The sequence below is a fragment of the Fistularia commersonii genome, chromosome 21, assembly GCF_037954325.1.
Source record: "Fistularia commersonii isolate RoL2024-O1a breed Wild chromosome 21, RoL_Fcom_v1.0, whole genome shotgun sequence".
In the NCBI taxonomy this organism is placed as follows: Eukaryota; Metazoa; Chordata; class Actinopteri; order Syngnathiformes; family Fistulariidae; genus Fistularia; species Fistularia commersonii.
The window spans coordinates 10,711,606-10,731,767 of record NC_141304.1 but is presented as its reverse complement, the minus strand read 5'-3'; the positions used below and the strand labels follow the sequence as shown (position 1 = coordinate 10,731,767).

The 20,162-nt window shown below is 39.1% G+C and overlaps 1 protein-coding gene across 1 annotated transcript in view; it reads right to left on the bottom strand.

Annotated features, from left to right (window-relative positions):
- Window positions 1-5,141: 5,141 nt before the first annotated feature.
- LOC147222268 (copine-9-like) overlaps window positions 5,142-20,162 on the bottom strand; it is a 120,571-nt gene continuing 105,550 nt past the window's right edge. Inside the window, exons 17-20 of the mRNA XM_086167745.1 lie at window positions 19,262-19,364; window positions 18,233-18,290; window positions 8,685-8,758; window positions 5,142-7,515 (exon numbers count right to left, since the gene is read on the bottom strand). Of these exons, the coding sequence (XP_086023871.1) occupies window positions 7,288-7,515; window positions 8,685-8,758; window positions 18,233-18,290; window positions 19,262-19,364 (463 nt within the window). The 3' untranslated portion in view covers window positions 5,142-7,287. The remainder of the gene's footprint in view (window positions 7,516-8,684; window positions 8,759-18,232; window positions 18,291-19,261; window positions 19,365-20,162) is intronic.

Genomic DNA, 20,162 nt, shown 5'->3' with positions numbered 1-20,162 from the left:
CAAATGACATGTACAGAGATGTTTATTCCTATTATTACATTCAAATCTTAGTGTGCATCTCACTTTAGCACCAATATTCTTTTAATGATGGAAATTATGTCATTCTTTTAGAAAAACCTTCCCGCGCCCACTGTTCCAAACACGATACCGGTACACCAGAATCCGCTCATCTCTCAACCAAATATCTACAATGATGTATCCAATAAAGTTAAATCCATGGGATGGGTTTATTTACCTTGTTTAACCCCCTGAGATCTGAACCTCCGTGTGTCAGTGGTTTACATTAAGATGTGCATATGTGCGACCTTATTAAAAGTATCGTAGCTTGATGAAAATCTTTATTCTGTTTCAAATGTACACCTGTCTATACTCCACAATTCAAAATGTTTTAAGAAACAAATTCAAATCATGAATGTGGATTTTGGCGTCCTGTCCTTTTTTTTGAGTCAGGATCCACTTCAGAATGATTTCCCTGAATTGCTACTCTGATTGGTGCCATTTGTCATTTAAAATATGTAGACAAATCAAAATGCTGTTTCCGTGGATGAAGACTCAGGTGCATCATTTTGATTATACACCACGGGCTTCTCTTCCTGCTCATTTCAATTCAAGGAAATAATTTCTTCCTGAAGACGCGCAGCAATCAGACTCACTCAAGGTTCATACAACCCCTTTTTTAATGACTTTATTCTGTCCCTTATCGGCAAAAGCTATAAAATACTTACAAACTTATAAATACAGCATGAACAACACAAATGGAAACACATTTGGAACATCAGAAGGACAGAACCAAAGGTAAACTTCCGACAAAAGTATTCTGTACACCGACCCAGGTCATACCTCCATCGGTGTAGTTACTGTGTCGAACTGATACTGTACAACAATGTATAGAAAGATCAACATGCGTCATACAAAAGTGTGCCATAGGACTTGACATGCATGCAGTTGGTGAAAGTATCCTATTATTATGTGGTATTCTATCGAGGTGGAAGGATCTCCTGCACACACACACACACACACACACACACACACAGGAATGTTGTCTTCAGATTTGGATAAAGATACATATACATCTTTTTTTTTGTTGGCAGCGTGTCAGCCAATATGTAAAGCATGCAAAGTAACACAAACCCCTTGTGTTGTCCTATAAAAATATAGAGTCCTTCCTCGACCGAGCTTGTGGGATTATGATGGGAATAAGGCCACATATCCATTTCCTTTCCATTTAAATATCCCGCGTTCTGAGTCGTCTGTTGTTATGGTTAGCAGTGTGAGAAATGTATTTCACAGTGAAAAAAAAAGATGATAGAATGAGAAATAAATCATATGGGGAAACATTTGAATCTTTATTGGGGAGAGCGTTATTATTATTTTTTTATATTTTTTTAACCCTTTCTTGTACTTTTTATGCAATTCCATGATAAACGTGAGGGTAATTTCCTGCAGATTTTCAGTTCATCTCTTACTCAATTATGGTAATTTTCTGGAAATTCCCCACTGATCTTGTTTTTTTAAAGTTGATTTTCCATGACGTGTGATGGTTTTGTGATGTCTTTTTATATTAATTTATTGTAACTTTCATATAACATTTGCTGATTTCCAACTTCCTAAACTAATTCTGAGTGGGGAAACATCCTTGATTTTTCTTAAACGCACTTGATTAATACATTACCTCCCCAGGTTTTTTGTTAACAGTCAGCCTTGAACGTCAACTTGCTTCAATGGGTCAGAAATGCATAATTTTAGAGGTCTAGAATCCATTTTCTTTTTCTTTTTGTTCAACTCAAAATGAGGTGTAGACTCTTAACAAATCAGCCTGAAAAAGACAGAGACTGGAAATCCCCTCTGCTGCCCAGAGGAGCTTAGAACACAAGAGAAGGTTTATGTTTTCTGGCAAACCGTACTTTCTGAGATAGCATTCATACAAGATTGTATTTATTTTATGACTTCAAGCTGCTGGTTCTTCTTGTCATTTGAGTCTGTTTTTACTGTTTTTACTGTCTGGTAGGTGCTATTTTTTGTTACAAGCAGGCGTTCACAGAGTGGGACACACAAATGGGGGGGGGGGTCAGAAAAATAAATAAAAAAATAAAAACAAATAAGAAAACAAAGCTATTGAAGCAATAAATCATAAAAAAATCCACCAAGCAAATTCATCTAAATTATTAGTAAATTCCATCCATGAGTTGGAAATAATTAACAATGACCAAATAACTAAATAAGATGAAAAAGCACCTGAAAGAATCAAAGTAAAGTTTTTTGCTTTGCTTTTTTTTGTGACAAGTTATCTAAAATTTCCCAATCTACAAGCATTCATATGAAAGACTTTTATCAAGAAAAAAAAAGATACATTAAATAAATATAAGCAAGAAAGTTTCCAAAAGAGATAAAAGAATCATCTAAAAATTGCAAGAAATTATGTAAACATTTATGATCACAAAGTGTGTGTGTGTGTATGTGCCTTGCTTTCACCAGCCCCTGGTACTTTTATGGACATATGGACATCTTTATGGTCCGGATATATAAGTTCCCTGTACAACCCAGCTGCAGTGTAATTGTGTCTGCAGCAACTGTTGCTTCAATGCCATGTGTGTAAATGAAGAATCCAGCCTGTCATATTAGATCTCAGGGTCTCGGCTGTAACTCCCGCTGTTTCTGGTCTTTCTTGCTCAGTGCTTCGTTTTCCATTGTTTTATCTCCTTACACTTTGGAGGCCGACTCTCATGACGCTCCCATCCAACAGCACAGGAGACGCTAGCCTTAATTCTACATGACGTTTCCTTCCTCTCGCGGTCACTTTTAAATGATGCACCATTCTCCCGTGGCCACAAACACGCGTCCTAGTGTGTTTGTCTGGATGTTATTTACAACTACGCTTCGACTCGGAATAAAATGCTGATCAAATATTCAGCTGCATGGTAGATGTGTATTATTAATAGCCTGAATTTTTTTGAAGTGCGAGGTTAGTAACAGTGTTGAATTTGACAAAACATGGTAAGTCATTTTAGATATTCCGTTTTGTCCCTGTTTCTTACAGGACTGACCTCTAATACTGTCATTTATTGTATGCTGAAACTGGCATGTCAGGTGACAGATAGAACATACATACATATAAAAATAATAATGATTAGATATAAAGTATTGTATGGAGGCTGCAGCACCAATTCATTATACAGGTAACAGTTAACCCCTGTTTATGGCATTACTTTTAAATGACCTATTTCAACTGTGGTTGTTACAAAGATCAAGAAACTGTAAAAATCATCAACAAATGTTGTTTTTGTTGCAAATTACAGGGTCAAGATCATGTTCAGTCAATATATTTGAATAATAGAAAGTCCACCTTTGATTTGACACTGACGCCACAGGCAACTCAAAAGAAATAATTTTCAAAAAAGAAATAAACTATAAATCAGCTGGAAAGCCCTTGAAAACAAGTTGCTCATGAGAAAATTGCAATAATTTATTTCATTATTAAGATTATCAATGATAAGAATGATAATGAAAATGATAATAAGAAGAAATCATTAATATTTGGCAATAATGTGTCCAAAAATGAGCAAGAAATCACATGAAATTAAGCATGAGACATCTAAATCTGAAGCATGAGATCATATAAATGATCATCTTAAACGTAAATACAAACATACTTTCAAATGAGTTTGAGATCTACTTAAATGTGTTAGACATCATTTAAAAGTCAACAAGAGAGCACCTCAAAATCTGAAAATATGCTAATAATCACAAAACAAGATAATAATAATCTGGAAAAACTGTGAGTGAAAGAAAGGGGTTAAATGTATCTGTGGCTGTTGTGTTTGTGCAGATGACATTTATAATTGATATCCATTTTTAATTTGAATTACGGTGTTCACTCTAATTGCTAGAGATTTATGCTTCTCTTTTTTCCCCTTGTTCCTTTGTCTATAAAATATAAAGGCACAAATAAATAAATGTTTAGGGACCGCCTCAGCTGACGAGCAAACCAAACCGCACATCCCATCTTCTCAAAAGCAGACCTGGTCATCACAACAGAACTGCGGCCGGGCCAAAGTTCCCTTGATAATTTCACACTGCCTTGGCTACAACAACGTTCTGCATCCTGTTCATTTTGAGCTCACTCTGGACCGCCGGGGAACAACCTCATGAAAGATTCAGCCCGGGAGAGAGACGGGGACAGGCTAGCGAAACCTTGTCTGCACGTTCTCAGCTTTGCCTGCCCGGATGAAATAATCTTCGGCTCATTAAACTGCACACTGTTTTCTTGTTTTTTTTTTTTGTAGTGACGCAAAGGGCTCTGGAACGGGAAGCATTTGAAGTTGCCTCTCGAATTCTTGCTTTCAGGAAGTTGTGCCCTTTTGTTGATGTCTGTGTGGGCCAAGTAGATGACCTTGAGATATGGAGCACATATGAGAAAACTTATTTGAATTTCATTCCTAGCATACATTTTAATGAGCAATGAAACAACACCAGGCGTCCAGTGGCTGCTGAATGTTAAACCCGGACTGGGTTTCATATCTGCGGCTCTATTTTCTGACTGCCTGCGTTGCTGATTTAAATGCCTCAAGCTGAGTCTGCATGTGTGCGTGTGTGCACGTGCGTGTGCTCGGGGGTTAGACCTTATCACAAATGAATCCTGTTTTTTAAAACCACGGTAATTCACTGCATGAACAAAAGAATTTGTGTTAACATAAAAATGAACGACATTTTGCCATTAGCTTTTACTGGGTTTCCATTCGAATGCATGATGAGATTGAACAAATTTTGATCGTATCAAAACAGAGCAAAAAATGAGTGGTTGTGTGTGTGTGTGTGTGTGTGTGTGTGTGTGTGTGTGTGTGTGTGTGTGTGTGTGTGTATGTGTGTGTTGTCATCACCACAACAGTTATCTTGACTTGGATGACTGTGCTACATAATGGATGGATTATAATCAGAATGCACACTCATGCAGATGATGTTTTTAAAATACATAGCTGCATTTTAGCTGTCGCTTCCTGTTTGATACGGCCATTATATTTATGCGGAGGGCTTAGCGTGACCCCATTTTTAAATCAGTTTTCTATACCTCTGATAGCATTCACCTTGCAGCATGAGATCAACTTCCCGACTTTCTCCAAGCATTGAAGTGTCAATATTTAAAATTTTTTTCTTTTCTTTTTTTTTTTTTTTATTTAAAGTTTGTTTTCAGTCAGGTTTCCGGTACACAAACTGAACATGCATAAAATCAACAAAGTCCCCCACTCGATGCTACCCCGTGTTATATACTGTATCATATTAGCTCAATAAACAGTCATATAACTGCTATCTGACAAAAAAACACTTCTCCAAACTAAAAAGCATTTAAATTTTAAAGTTAAGTCATTCATTATTATAAATAAACTCAAATTTGACAACAATATAACCAACCTCCAGCCATAACATTGCGAGTTTTCTTTGCAAATAATTCATTCTCACATTCTGTCACCTGAAATTTCAACAACTCTTCCTTCCTTATATGACCTCTGATGAAGATGTGCAAGGGCAGCGTCTTGAAGCTATTTGAAAAGTGTTGATTTTTGTTTTGCACTACTTTGTTCATTGTTATTGAGTGTAAGCAGTGGTGTACTGAAGTTGTTTCAATTGCTGTCAATTTTTCTCAGTCCATTTTAAATGAACTCCGCTTCAGTGCATTTACATTCTAAATGTGTTCTTACCTCCGTCAAAACCAGCTACAAGAACCTTTGAGCAGTTTTGGACTCAACACGTGGTGCTATGCTAGGAGGACAGCTTTGTTTACATTTACCGTTTGTACTTTGTTTGGTTTGTGTTGTTTTTGGGAACTTTTTAACCTTCATTTTGACTCCCAGTGTAGGTCTTTATTATTTACTTTGTATTTTCACTTTCCAAGATCAGGATTTTACCACTGTGTTCACGTAGGTGAATGTCATTGGCACTTATGTACATTATGTGAATTCAGAATTACAGCGAAAATCATGTTACATTGTGCCGTAGGAATGAAATTCTAACGTAAGTCAAAGACCTGTATTTTGTGACGCTCCCATTCAGATAATGTTGCTGTTCTGGGTGTGAGATGGACTCTTTGGTGTACTGCAAGAACATTGTTGTTGTCGTTGATCCATGTTGGCCCAGTTGAAATACCGCCTGTGTAAACAGTACGAAACCAACAAAGCAGCTCAAACTAAAATAATCCAGCAAGAGATGCGTGAGATATGGTGTGTACTTCCATCACCTCCCCAGAAAATGTGCTACACAAATTCACACGGAGCTACTCAGTCAGCAGATGTGGGCCGGTGTCATCCGGTCACGGTGATAAATCTGAATTTGCAACCCAAATAAAAGATGAGACAGCGTGGATAGCCAAAACAGACCGATCACGATGAAAGTGAACCAACTCAACTCATCCAGATTAAGCTTTTCAATTTCCAATTGATTTGACATCAAACATTTGCCACTGTTTGCCCTTTTGAGTGGTAACATTCTTTTTTTTTGTGGCTGCTAATTTCAGCATCGCTAACCTGCTATCATCTATGTGAAATAAAACCGAACTTTGACCGCTTGGACTTTTTGGGTCACCTATCTACTACACATAACATTTGAAAGACCCCCGACCCACAGAAAGATATTACAACATAATCTGGACTCTATTTACCGTAAAGAGATGAGGATCCTGACCAGTGAAGGTCTCTGTTAAGACATCGGACCCTTTGGTTTCCATGGACCCCAAAGATGCTCTTGGACACTTCCAGTGCTGCAACATCAGTCTGGACTCAATCACTCACCATGTTACGCAAATATTTGTGCTGTTATCTGTTGCTACAGAATGTAGATGGCTAATTCTTGACTCACTCACGTATTGCGTCGTCCTCCTTTTGAGTTGTTGCTCGACTGTATTGTTCATACAACCGGGGACTGCAAAGAGCATTTCCAGGTGTAGCCTATCGACGTTTCTTATCTTTCTCCGGCATTACCGAGTTCACCTTTCCATGTAGTGTCTGAATCTTTGCAGACGAGTGCATTGTCCCCGTGGAGGTCGTGAAGTGATTGGTGCCACGTGCAGAAAGCAGATCAAAAGTGTGTTTTCTGCAGATTCCTGACCAAATATTGTTGGGAGTAATCCTCTTACAGGATGTGTATTCATCAGATTGGTGCCTCTCAGTTGGAAAAAGAGTCTCAATTGACTCGTTTCCTGTAAACAAACCCTGAAACCATGCAAAACACTCAAGCGCACACACACACACACATGCTAGGATCACTGACTGCCATACTTCTCCATCTGCTGTCCTTGTTTCAGGCATTGGTTTTGCGTGCCTTGGGGGCAGGAGTGGAGGTCGCAGTAGTGGTGGCCATCGTTGGGGAATCCGAAGTGGCAGGCAGCGGGGGTCGCGGCTCGATCCCTCGGCTCTTCATGAAGGACAACAGCTGATCTGGGATCTCTGCGAGGACATCCTTGGCCAGCCGGGCCATACTGAGGACCTGGTTTCCCGATCGGTCTATGTAGTCCCGGAAAGGAACGAACTGGGTGAAGATGAGAACGGAAAGGAAAAATAAATTTAAATTCATGAATTCTGAGATATTATTGCGGCTGAAAACAGCGCAGCAGAATTTTGATTAGGGTAAACCGGAAGTGTTTATATCTCCACAGTGTATTCATCTCTTGCTTTCCATGAGATGATCTCTTCATTGTAAAAAAAAAAAATAGCCGTCTTGTCTATCTTATATAACTTGCCTATAGAATATCAGACATACATATAGAGGGTAATGCTGTTCCCTTACCTTTTTCTATGGTAATAACAAGATTTTCCTCTAGAGAGCTGGAAAGAAAATCTTTCCAACACTGAATTAACCCTTTAAAGGTTATTTATTTAAGTTTGAGAAAAATCTGAATCAGAAGCAGCTGCTGTCTCAACCTTGTATATAAGTGTGTTGCCAAAACCAAGTGCTTTTGTTCACCAAAATTCTGAACTATTTAGCTGGATTTACAACAAAACAACTTTGAGTAATTCAGCCCATAAATCTAATTCAGTAGTTTTGTTACCTAAATCAAACCAAGTAAATCAGTTGGCTGACGTCAACAAAATTGTTACGATTCATATATTCTCCTGCATGTTTGTTTGAAGGAAGAATAGATTGTTAAATTCTTTGAATAGCTTTGTCGCCCGGGCATACAGGACTGTCTCTGAAAATTAGAATATTGTGATAAATTTTTACATCTTCTGTAATGCAATTAAAAAAACAAAAATTACTTTTTCATGATATTCCAATATTTTGAGATAGGATTTTTGAGTTTTCTTAAGATGTAAGCCATAATCACCAATATTAAAATAATAAAAGGCTTGCAATATTTCAGTTGATTTGTAATGAATCCAGAGTGTATGACATTTTTGTTTTTGAAATTGCATCACAGAAGATAAAGAACTTGATCACAATATCGTAATTTTCTGAGACAGTCCTGTAAATCCATAAATGGAATCAGTATCAAGACACTTCTGACGGCAGGCACACCTGAGGTCAATGCGAGCCAATCGTAATCAATAATTGATCTCCGGCAGACTGATTCAGTCCAACCTAAAAGCCCCAAACTGATAGATTAGCTGGACAGCTGTCATTTTGCTCTGATATAATGTAGTGTGCGAAGACTCACTTCGGCAAACATAAAGGAAGGTCAAATGAGGAGCATGACATACCTGCACAATGTCTCGCTCTGCGAAACGTCCTCGGGAGGAAACTCTAACCTCATCACCATCCAGCTCCTCCATAGCTGCAAAAGTGGACAACAAAGAGTTAGCGCACTGTTGTCTCAAAGCCAAGGGCACTAGAATTACTAGAAAGTCAACGTTTGACCCTTAAGGTCATCTCTGACTCAAAGAGCAGCTTTTCAATACATCAAAAACATCTGAGCTGTTAGTCAACTAACATAGCATGTACCGTACATCGGTTGGCTGTGTAAGAGGAGCTAATTTTTAATACCAGCAGAAATTCATCTTTCTAAAAAGGAAACCGAATCACGCTCGGCATACATTTTCACATAATTTATGTTTGAGATTCAAGTTTAGCTTTAAAATGGGGGATTTTTTTAAATGCCACTAGTTTGGAAAGAATGAGTCATTGGTTCTCACCAATGCATTTCACTAGTTATTCAACTTGCTCATTCACCAACAATGGTTATCTAACACTGGATTAGAGCTGTGTGTGTGTGTGTGTGTGTGTGTGTGTGTTTGTATGACGGCTTGCATCATCCCCTTTTTACCACAAGCCTATATAATAATCACTTGGTTAATGGACAGACAGTTTTATACATTGAGTCTTACTGAATAAGACCGTGGCAGGATTTGATACTTTCGAATAAACCCCCCTTTGAAATGTGCAGTCACAAAGAGATGGTCATAAGTCTCTGTGCATAAATCAGGGCATTGTTTTCCATGAAAGTTAATGGGTTATTTTGTGCATGGAGTGGCAGATTTAGCACACATTGCAAGGGCATTCTTTGTTATGATATTTCAAAGGAAAAATGCACTTTAAGTGTAAGGGGGCTTTTCCAAATGTATACCACATGCCAAATGATCACTTTGGACCTTTTGCTAAAAACATGCAAAAACTAGACAGAGAGCGATCATGAGGCTACGGTTAAATACTAACAACAAATTGCACTAAGCTATGCTAAAACAAGACGAGAGCCCTGTTCAATGATCCCATTAGCCTTTTCAATGGCATCCAGCTAAAGACTAACATATACATTAATCACAACAGACTTCAGTGGTTAAGTCATTACACCATATATTTTAGAGTTTTTTCTGTGCAATGATCTAAACATCTCCCCACAAGGATGGGTGTTTTTTTTTTTTCTTTTTTTCAAAAAATAGTGAAAAACAAAGGTCTGGTTTCTGAGGTCTGCTATATCTCTATGTTCAGATGCTTACAATGAAACTGAAAATGGTTTCACATTTTATACAAGATAATTGCTTGTATGGCAAATTGACACTGCAATTTAATACAACATTTTCCCCCCCATTTTTTTTGTTTGACAGAATAATCCCCACTTTACTTATTGTATGGATTCTATTTGGTTGACATACTCGCAATGCAACCCATCCGCCAGGTGTTGCGTAGGAACTTTGTTGCAACTGCACCCCGAAGCTGCACGCCCCAAGAGATGCGTCGGTCTGGTAACCTCCCGTCTCTCTTAACAACGTATTCTTTTCATGTTTCTCATCAGTTGACGCACCGGAAAGAGGAAACTGTGCCACTTTTAATTTTACAGCCTAACACACATCCTATACAAACTCGCCTGAGGGTTCACAGACTTTTCAACACGACCTCCACCCCAGGTGACCTGGATTCAGATCAAACATAAACAAATCTTCCTTCTCTTGAAAGCCTTCATACATCTACTGTTGTATGTGCAGCATAATTCTACTGGAATATATATTGAGATTTTGAAGGATAGTAACAAGTCAAGTATGTCAAATCAAAGTGTTGCACTTATTAGAGCTGCATTAAACTGGAAACCACAGGGAATTCATTTCACTTTAAATGATGCACAGTGATGGGCTACTTTAGTTTCTTTATTCTGTTTTTAATGTTGTTCAGCGCCAGTTTTTGCACCATAGAAAACCCAGATGTGTTCATTATCCCCCGAAAAAAGGAAACAAACCAACTACACTAAATCATTTAATAAGATATGCCTTTTAATATTGCCTCCTTGTCAGTTTCTAATTAAATAAATGTTTTTCTTTGTTGACTCGCCAAAGCCAGAAAAAACCCCTCCGCTGTTAGCAAATTATTTTGTGGTACTCCAAGTAATTCTGTAAGCCTTCAGGCAGCTGTAGCCCAGTTGGTAGAGCGGGCATCCCTCCAGTTGGAAGGTTTGCGGTCCGATTCCCGGTTGAAGCGTCGTTGAGCAGGATGCTAAAACCCCCAGTTACTCCCGATTGCCTGGCGTCCGCCTCGTATGGCAGCTCTGCCACCATTGGTGCATGAGCTTGCACGTGAATGTGATCCAGTGTGAAGCGCTTTGGAACTGCAAGGGGATTATAGCGATCATTTACCATCATTGTGAGACTTCACCCCGCAGACTATCTCCGGCTTGCCATTTCCTCGATTCAATGCTTATCAGCACCTCGACTTGCGTGTTTGGCAATTGGTGGCACTTCAAATTCTATTTGAACATTTCAGTGGGAGCTATCAATTTGAATAAAAGCCTCACATACGACTGTCTCTTATAAAAGTTGAAGGTTGGGGCCATGCTTGCTTTCATTTTGGACCAATTGAGAGGATACTCAAGTCTTTTTAATGTCGGTGTTGCACAGGCAGGCACTCAAAAAACACCGTTATATTCCGTTCAAGGAACTACAATCCTCCGGGGGGACTTTTTAGATTTGCATTCACGCAGGCAATATGAGACCACGGTAGGGACCAATGTGATGCAAGCATCTGAGATGTGCACATTCAAAACTAATCATGATCTAGACGTCGGCAATAACAACCTTGGACTGTCAATTCAGTTTAAGCGCTTTTATTTTCTGTTGCAATACTGTTTCACTTGTAAAAAAAAAAACAAAACAAAAAAACAGCCGTTAGCTTACTTCGTACTTATTTTGGTGATAAAAAATGCAATGTTCCACCATGAGCCCTCAAAAACTCATGTGGTGTAGCAGGCTAGAAGAGCTTGGACCTCTTTGTCGGTCCATTTCTCACTGGTTTTGTCTATTTTGTTGCAAGAAAACAGTCAAATTAGTTTTTAAAAATAGCTCACCACAAGAGGTATCCGGTAATAGTTTATTTCTTAATTCATGGTTTATGAATTCTACCAGTCACCAAGCAGCTATGCCATAAAAGTTCCATATGGAACCGTAAAAAGACCCTTCCTCTGAGTAGGAGTGAAAACTGCAAGGAACTGCACGGAGAAACAATCTAGTTCCTGAGCAGGTTCTAGGAACTGCAAAAACGTTTTTCCAGTGTGTCCATGTGGCTTGTCAGAAATAATCATCGTTAAACCTCAATGGGACTCACCACTTGGACTATCTGTGTTAAATTGCGGTCCCGCAAACAGAATTAATTTGATAATTCATCCCGTTGCTTTTATTATTTCCGAATCGCCTTCAAACAGTTTCGGCTTCTTCTGCTTTGTAATGGACATTGAATTGGCTGGATTTGGCGGAGGCCGAGTTCCGGATGCAGATTTTTACAGGGAGGCGAAGTTGATGAGCCGGGTTGGGACGGATTTAGAGGAACATCTTTGGAAGTTTGCTTTAATTTAATCCCACAGCACCGACAAGGAACCCTGGTGCTTCTGCTTTCTGCCGCTGACATTGATGTATTCGTCAGACAGGATGCGTCTCCCTACCACCATGAAGAAAATCTTCCCATCTACATTAAGTAGAGCAATACCTCTAAAATAGGAAATGCTATGCTATTTTTTTTTCTATCCACACTTCATGCAAATGGCATGGCTTCTATTTTCCATGCAATCATTACTGTTTTCCTTCCCCTCAGTGTTCGAACAGGGTGGCTGTCATCAAGTTGTTGATAGAGGAGATCAGAAAGCTCCGGCAAATTGGTCTCCAGGTTCCCAGTCTTCCCCGCCTCCATTATAACTTGCCATTTACATGAAGGCTTTTTGCAGTTTGCTCGCACCCTTTCCTGTCTATCTCTGTGCTTGCGTTCTGCTGTTCACAGGCTGGCAAACCATAATTCCCTCTGTTCCCTGAGCGCCGACCACGGCCTTTCTTTGCTCTCCACTTTCTCATTCACCATCTTCATTGAGAGTCCTCTTTACTGCTACGTCACTCCAAATCTCTCCCAGGTTTAGCCAAAAATTATGTTGGCAAACAAGTTAAGTTTGGTGGTTTTACTGGCAGGCGGGATTTTTTTTTTTTTTTGTTGCAGCTCTGGGTTTTTGGCCAAATGACCGATGGACTACATACAGGTTTTCACTTGTTATCCATTGACATCTGAATCCACGGACTTTGCTCCCATTGTTTATGATGCCGTGCCCGCTGGGATGGCTGATACGGCGTTTCTATCGTCATGTGTAATGGCAGGCTCGGCCGCATAATGGCATTTTTAATTCACGAGCAGCACCAACTCACTGGGCACAAAAGGAATCTGTACTCTCCACTTTGATTAATAGCAACGAGGTTTCCAGTAGTGATAAAGGATACCAGCTTCTTTTTTTCTTCTCGATGTGAGAGGAAGTTTTATCGAAGTTAATTTAATAATTTGCACTTTGCTCAAATGCATGACGAAGCACTAAAGCCCTTTGGCGGGACAAATTTATTTATTCGCCATGTTATCGATTTACCTGGCAACTCAAAGCGCTTCTCACTTCAGAGAAATAAATGTGAGGGGAAAAACCACCCTACTGAACGCAACTGAAATCTTAGACGTGCACAAAGCAAGAGCATCGTGAGTGTCAGCTGAAAAGAAACAAGGTCTTATATTTGAATTTGAAAGTGTTCTACCAGCCACCCGTTCCCTATATTAGAAATATCACAGCCATATGAAAACTGGCGAAACTTTTTGTATTTGCCTTTATGTGAAACATGCTGCATTGCTGTGAGGGGGAGTCACACGCGCTTGCAAGGAAATTAAAAAAAAAAAAAAACAGATTTCTCTCGACATTATATTTGCCTTTCAAGACGGGCAAAAAATCTATATATTTTTGCCATCTTTAGGATTAGTTGCTGCTTCCGTGTTTAAGATATTGCACCATAGTTTTGAATGGCAACACAAAAAGATCTAAGTGATGAGCAGCTAAATGCCCGTCATCTGTTTGCTGATTATAAAAAGGGATACGAGCCCCTTCCTCGGTTATTAAAATGTGTCGAAATAGAGACAGATTTCAACCATTTCGAAGCTTCCAAGCGTCTGAAGGTTGGATATGAGAAATTACCAGTAATATGCATTAATGGGTGTAGAAACATGCACTGCATATGTATTATTAAACTCAGGATTACAGAAAAGTGATGACCGATATCTTGGATAATTAGTTTCTTATTAAAGTTTCCGCTAAAAGTAACATTTAGAGCCTAAACAACTGGATTTTGGGGTCTGAAGCTAATATCAGTATTTGGCGGATACAGGGACGATTAGTTAACTGATGAGCACCTTGCATGGCAGCTCCGCTGTGAACGGGTGGTTACTAACTTTTGTAATGTGCTTTTAAAATGCAAGATGCGAAAGCGTTATTTACAGTAAGTCAAGACCGTTTCCTCAGATTATACCCAATACTCAGATACAGTTAGTTCGACGAACACGTAGCTGATTTTTTGGCATTTCGTTTTCACAGCAGGAAGGGTCCTGGTTCTTTCGGTAGTGGAGTGCTACCACTATCTTACAGCCTCACTCATAAGCACATTTCATGCCCTAACTTCGTTCTCTATTTTTATCTTTGTTGGTCTCAGCCGTTTCGCATCCTGTATATGTATATGTTTTTATCCTTGTTATTGTCATTTCGGTTGTCTATTCTCACCCTTGCTATCTTTTTTTTTCCCTCCCCATTGTGTTGTCTATTCTTATCCTTGTTATTGTTGTTCATTCTACTGTCTATTTATTTGTGGATGTCTTTTACAATCCTTTAACTGTCTCTCTTTATATATTTATACCCGTATTTATTGATACTGCAATTTTTATGCTGCTGTGACACATACTTTCCCCTATGGGGATCAATAAAATAGCTTAAGATTCGTGGAAAACTATCATCTCACTCCTGCTCACGTCTAAAGGCTTGATTTTAGAGTTTCTTTACAAAGACTTTGTATCTTACATGGATTCTTTCAGCATTTTTTTCCACACCATGCAATGTTTTCAGCAGGTGTTTGCAGATCTTCTGCTACTTCAATCCATCACTTTTCATTCTACGCTCAGTTGTGATACGTTGGAGAGTTGACATCGTACGAGCCTGGCTGTTCTGCCCGCAGCTCTGCCATCCAGTCCTCTTTCTGGACTCTCTGTACCGATTAGCTCGTCCTCCAGCGTTCCCGTTCACCCGTACTGCAAACAACATCTCTGCCTCCAATACCGCTCAGGTGATCGTTTGTCTTCCTGTTTCTGGTTAAGTATGAGCTCATCTATTGGTTGTAGTTTGTGTTACATCACCGTAAACACTAAAAGACTATATCAAAAACATTTGATACAGCGGTAAGCCCAAGACCGGGAAAAGACCAAATTTAAAACATTTCAAATAACCACCTTTTACTTAGCGACCGAGATGAGGGGAATACGCCGCAACTCCAGTAAAACATCCAAGATTTCCTTCTAACTTTCAGTTTTAGTTTAGGACTGTCAAAATGTTTAGGTGTAAGCGCAGCATAAGTTGTGTGAATGGTTGCTTGTCGTCTCCCCAGCCTTGAGTGCAGGATAAGCAGTATAGAGAATGGATAAGTGAATACTTTTCATTTTAACTGTGAAGCCATATACAAGCAGTAAAATTAATCCACACTCATCATAACAGAACAGAAATTGAGGTTAGAGCGGCAATTTTCCTGCCATCCATCCTGCTCCACAATCACACATTAATATTTTGAAGGGGCGGAAATTTGAAGTCCTCTAGAGCAGCTCCGGGGGAATCCTCTTAAGACGATCGGCTGCGTGAGCCAGTTTAAATAACTACTACTGTCAACAGGCCCGAACACAAGAAAAGCCAAATTTAATACATTTTCAAGGGCAGCGGAACACGCAAATGACATGTTGTCCCGTAATGCATTTAAAATCACTTTACTACTTTACATTGGGGGCATTGAATAGTTACATCTTGCAGATATTGTACTTTTGTTTGCATCTCCATAAAGACATTACCAAAGGAGATTAATGGTGCATCACGGAAGACTGCAAACAGTCTGGATGTCTTTTTTTTTCGTCTTTCTTTATTAAAATGTTTTTGACTTGGCTTTGCATTGGCAAAATCTATTTCAAATGGAAGACAAACAAACCAGCATGAGAGGGCAGAGGAAACCAGTGAGGGAGTGATGAAACGCCGCCGGATTCGAAACATTGAAATTCGATTTGATCACGTCCCCCCCGGAGGCCCGTCTCCAACTGTCGAGGGGTGGTTTTCCCACCCGCTCCCCACCCAGACCCCACACGTGACTCATGCTGTCCGTCCCGCTGGGCGATTGCGTTGCACTTTTTGAAGCTTGTCATGCGTCGCCGGGGGGCAAATGAGATCAAGTGGCGCGTATCAAGTGAACACTTGAGCGACGGTATCCGCTAAACGTTCGGTGGATCAGAGGGATTCCGGCCACACGCAGGATGATTCGTTGCTCCCGGCGGGGGAGCATTTCCATTTTCGCCCTCAGATTCACTCTGGATTCTACATATGAACTTGTCACTCTCCGCACAACTTGGCGACCTCGATTTTAATTATTAGGTCGAAGGGTCTCCACTTATAGAGTGCCTTCTCCTTGAGTGCTTTTATATTGCATTTTATTCACCCACTCATAAGCACACTCACGCACCGATTGGAGCACAGCTGCTATGTATTGCGAGGCTTACACCTTACGATTTTTAAGTCAATATAATAAATTCACGGTTGTAGGGAAGTCAGAGTTGAAGCGGAGTCTTAGCAGCTCCTGTCCTCTGTCATTAAGTGTGAGCTGGTAACTTTATGTCTTAGCGCAGTTGTAGATCAGTCTTTTCCTAGTTGTAGGACTTATGACAATATCCAACATGCTTTATATTATCACAGCTTTACGTCACCTTAGAGACCAAATTGACAACCAATAGATGAGCTCCGACAAAACCGGAAACAGGAAATCTGGTAGACAAACAATCACCAGAGCGGTTTTGGTGGCAGAGACGGTATTTGGTTGCAGGATGGATGAGCAGCAATCGCGAAGATTCATTTTATCTAATGTACCTTATTGATGTGAGAGTTACTGCACTTTATTTGTATCTCATTTTTATTTTACCTTTATTTATTTATAGTGTAGTGGACACTAAGGGGCATGGCCTCTCACTCCACGGGACTGGGGGCTGGGATGTCGTTTTCTTCCCGGGTTTTTTGGTTTACATAAGTTTGTTGTTAGTTTTGTGTTGGTCTCAGAGGAATAAAGTTGGAACTTTCCTTTGTCTCTGCAATCCTTCCTTCTCACACCATAATACTTATCTTATACTTTCATAGATGTTCAACTGCTCGAGGTACCCCTTGTGCCCTCCAATTGCCCCTCAACGACAAATAAAGTTTCTCTGATTTTAATTCTGATTGTTGGACTGAAATAGCAGAGGCTCTGCAGATACCCGGTGAAAACATTGCATGGTGGCAAAAAAGGCTGAAAGAATCTCCTAGTTTTCCACAAGTCTTAAGTCTTTAGATGAGAGACCCAGAGTCTTTCATCTAAAATAACTTAAGACTCTTAAAAACTAGTCTTACGATATGAGCTGGTGTGAGTTGATAGTTTTAGTTTGAACAAAATATTTAGTCAAATTTTTTTTCTCCAAAAATGTGTTTGAATGCATTTATACAAACCTTTGGGCGATCAAAAGTGACTGAGAAACAGTTTTAGGAACATGGTCAAAAAAAAAAATATGATGTATGTTGTTGAAATTATTTTTAAAAGGTTAGAAGATCTGGCTACCGAATCGCCAAGGTCAAAGTCCTGGTGTTCCTCGCCGCATTTCTAATTTGTTGTCAGGAACAAACACAGGAAAACACGGCAATTGTAGTCATGGAAACAAGTGGTTGGACCAATGGGCAATCAGAATAGAGGGACCCTTGATCGAAACAAAAACGGGGCTGCGTACGCAATACAATACATCCCATCATTCATTGGTTGAGACCATGTTGGACCAGATATGCTTTAATGTTGCACTCCAAATCATCCAAGGAAATAAATGTGGAAATCAGCTTGGCAAGTGAAAGTAAGAAAATTAAGTTCTCCGAAGAGCACTTGAATGAATCATGTGTTGTGACTGTTTAAGCAGAATGTTTTTTTTTCACCTGAAAATATAAAAAATGACTAAGAATAATATGTATGCAAATATGCAGACGACACCCCGGAAATCACAAAACTGACAATTAAAGCGTTGAGATGAATAAATTATCGAGATTATATTTACATTTGACAGGCTGTTACGATTTAATTTCACTTTCAGTCTAATCTCAGTATTTTCATTAAAATACATCTGGATGGCTGACTTTGTGCTGCTACTGCTTCTAGACACACTCAGGGGAGTCGAATTGATGAAATAAAGGTGAAGGGCTTGCTTACATTGATGTGCACGTACACACACTTACCATCAAACTCAGCAGGGCCAACTCCCACTATGATGATGGACATGGGCAGGGAGGCAGCCTGCAGAGAGACCAGGCTTTCATAAGTCTGCGTTAGATCTACAGGATCCTTGGCAACATGAGAAAAAATATAAAACAAGACTCCACAGAAGACATATCTATTGGTAATAACTATAATTCCTAAAACATATTTAGGTATTTGCTAATTTTCTGTTGTGCACTGTGATGTATGTAGCAAATTAATTTTAGGGATGTCATTATGTATTAAATAAATTTTGAAACCATGTTTTTATTTTTACTGTTTCTGTGTTTGGTGACTAAATGCCAGCATAATAATCCAACCACAGCCACATTCACATCTTTATTGCTATTTTTTTAAATTGATTTGTGGTTTTAATTAAACAGTTTTATTGTAACATTTAAAAGTTAATTTCTCGAAAATTTCTCACGTTTGGAGAGTAGTTTAAAGGACATTTATTGGTGAATATTATGACAAATGATCATTATCATTTTGCTTATACTAATACATCATTTGCTCGTCTTCTTCCCTCTTTCAAAGCAATGAAGAACCAACCTAAGAATCCAGATGTGAACATCTGTGCAGATTTTTAATAAAGTTTTATTATGAAATTCTTATTTGTGACAACAACTGTTACTACTAATACTACTGCTGCTGTCAATAATTATAATATAGAAATAATGTTGATTATCAACATAATTGTTAAATAAATACACTCATATTCTTCTTATTATTACTAATAAGAATTATCTATACTACTAAGAATTGTTTATTAATCATTTATTATCATCATTATCATTTTTGATTTATATTGCGCTTTTTGCACACAGAGAACTTAACAGTGTTGCAGAAGGCAACCAAAAATAAAATAAATAAATTCGTAAAGTATCAAATAAATAATCTCAGTCAATCGATCAAGGTGACTTGTGGTATTTTGAGCGGGCCATAAGACATTTATCAAAAAGATTAGATTTTTGATTCAAACTGTTCTGATTCACGGTTACAATACTCACATTGACCACGGCCTCTTTGGTTTGAGCCATGTCTGAGATGACACCGTCGGTGATAATCAGCAGAACGAAGTACTGTGAGCCATCGGTCACCTCTGCTGCACACCTGTCATTACAACACACACACACACACACACACACACACACAAATCTTTCTTGGTACTCTGTCAACAGCAGGGGGCAGATTTATTCAACATTTCTGAGATGAGAGAGAACACTTGTTGGAATTTACCCACTATCCATCAAACAAGCTGACACTTATCATGAGAAAGATCCTGGAAAAAGAAAAAAAAAAGGCATCAAAGTAACTGGAAATTTTGTTGCGGACACAGAAATAATGTCAAAGCCAAAGAAAAGACATGGGGAGAGCCATCACTGCCATGAGGAAAGTGCTATGTGCGCCAGTGTGATGTCGGATTCCCCCGAGGAGCCAGAAGAGTGAAGCATGGTGGGAGATTCCTTCTGCCAGCTGATCACCACTACACACCTGTGTTTGTTTTGATATTTCACCGGCTTTCTTTGGAAAAATCAGTTGGAAAATGCACGTCAAATAAAATGAATGAAGTGGACACATGACTTTCTTTCATGAAAAGAAATGTGTGTAATATATATATATATATATATATATATACACACACACACACACACACACACACACACACACACACACACACACACACACACACACACACACACACATATATATATACTTGAAAAAGTGAGGTTGCCTAGGAATTTGGTGCAAATTCATTTTCAGATCAATACGGTTGTCAGAGGTATTTCGAAGTTGACCCGCGGATCTTCCAGAAAATGTGCTCAAACCTTGAAGGACTCGACCATCCATTACCTAAAATTGAATCTATTGGACCATCGGACCCACTCAGTCGGGTTGAGTTACTCTAAG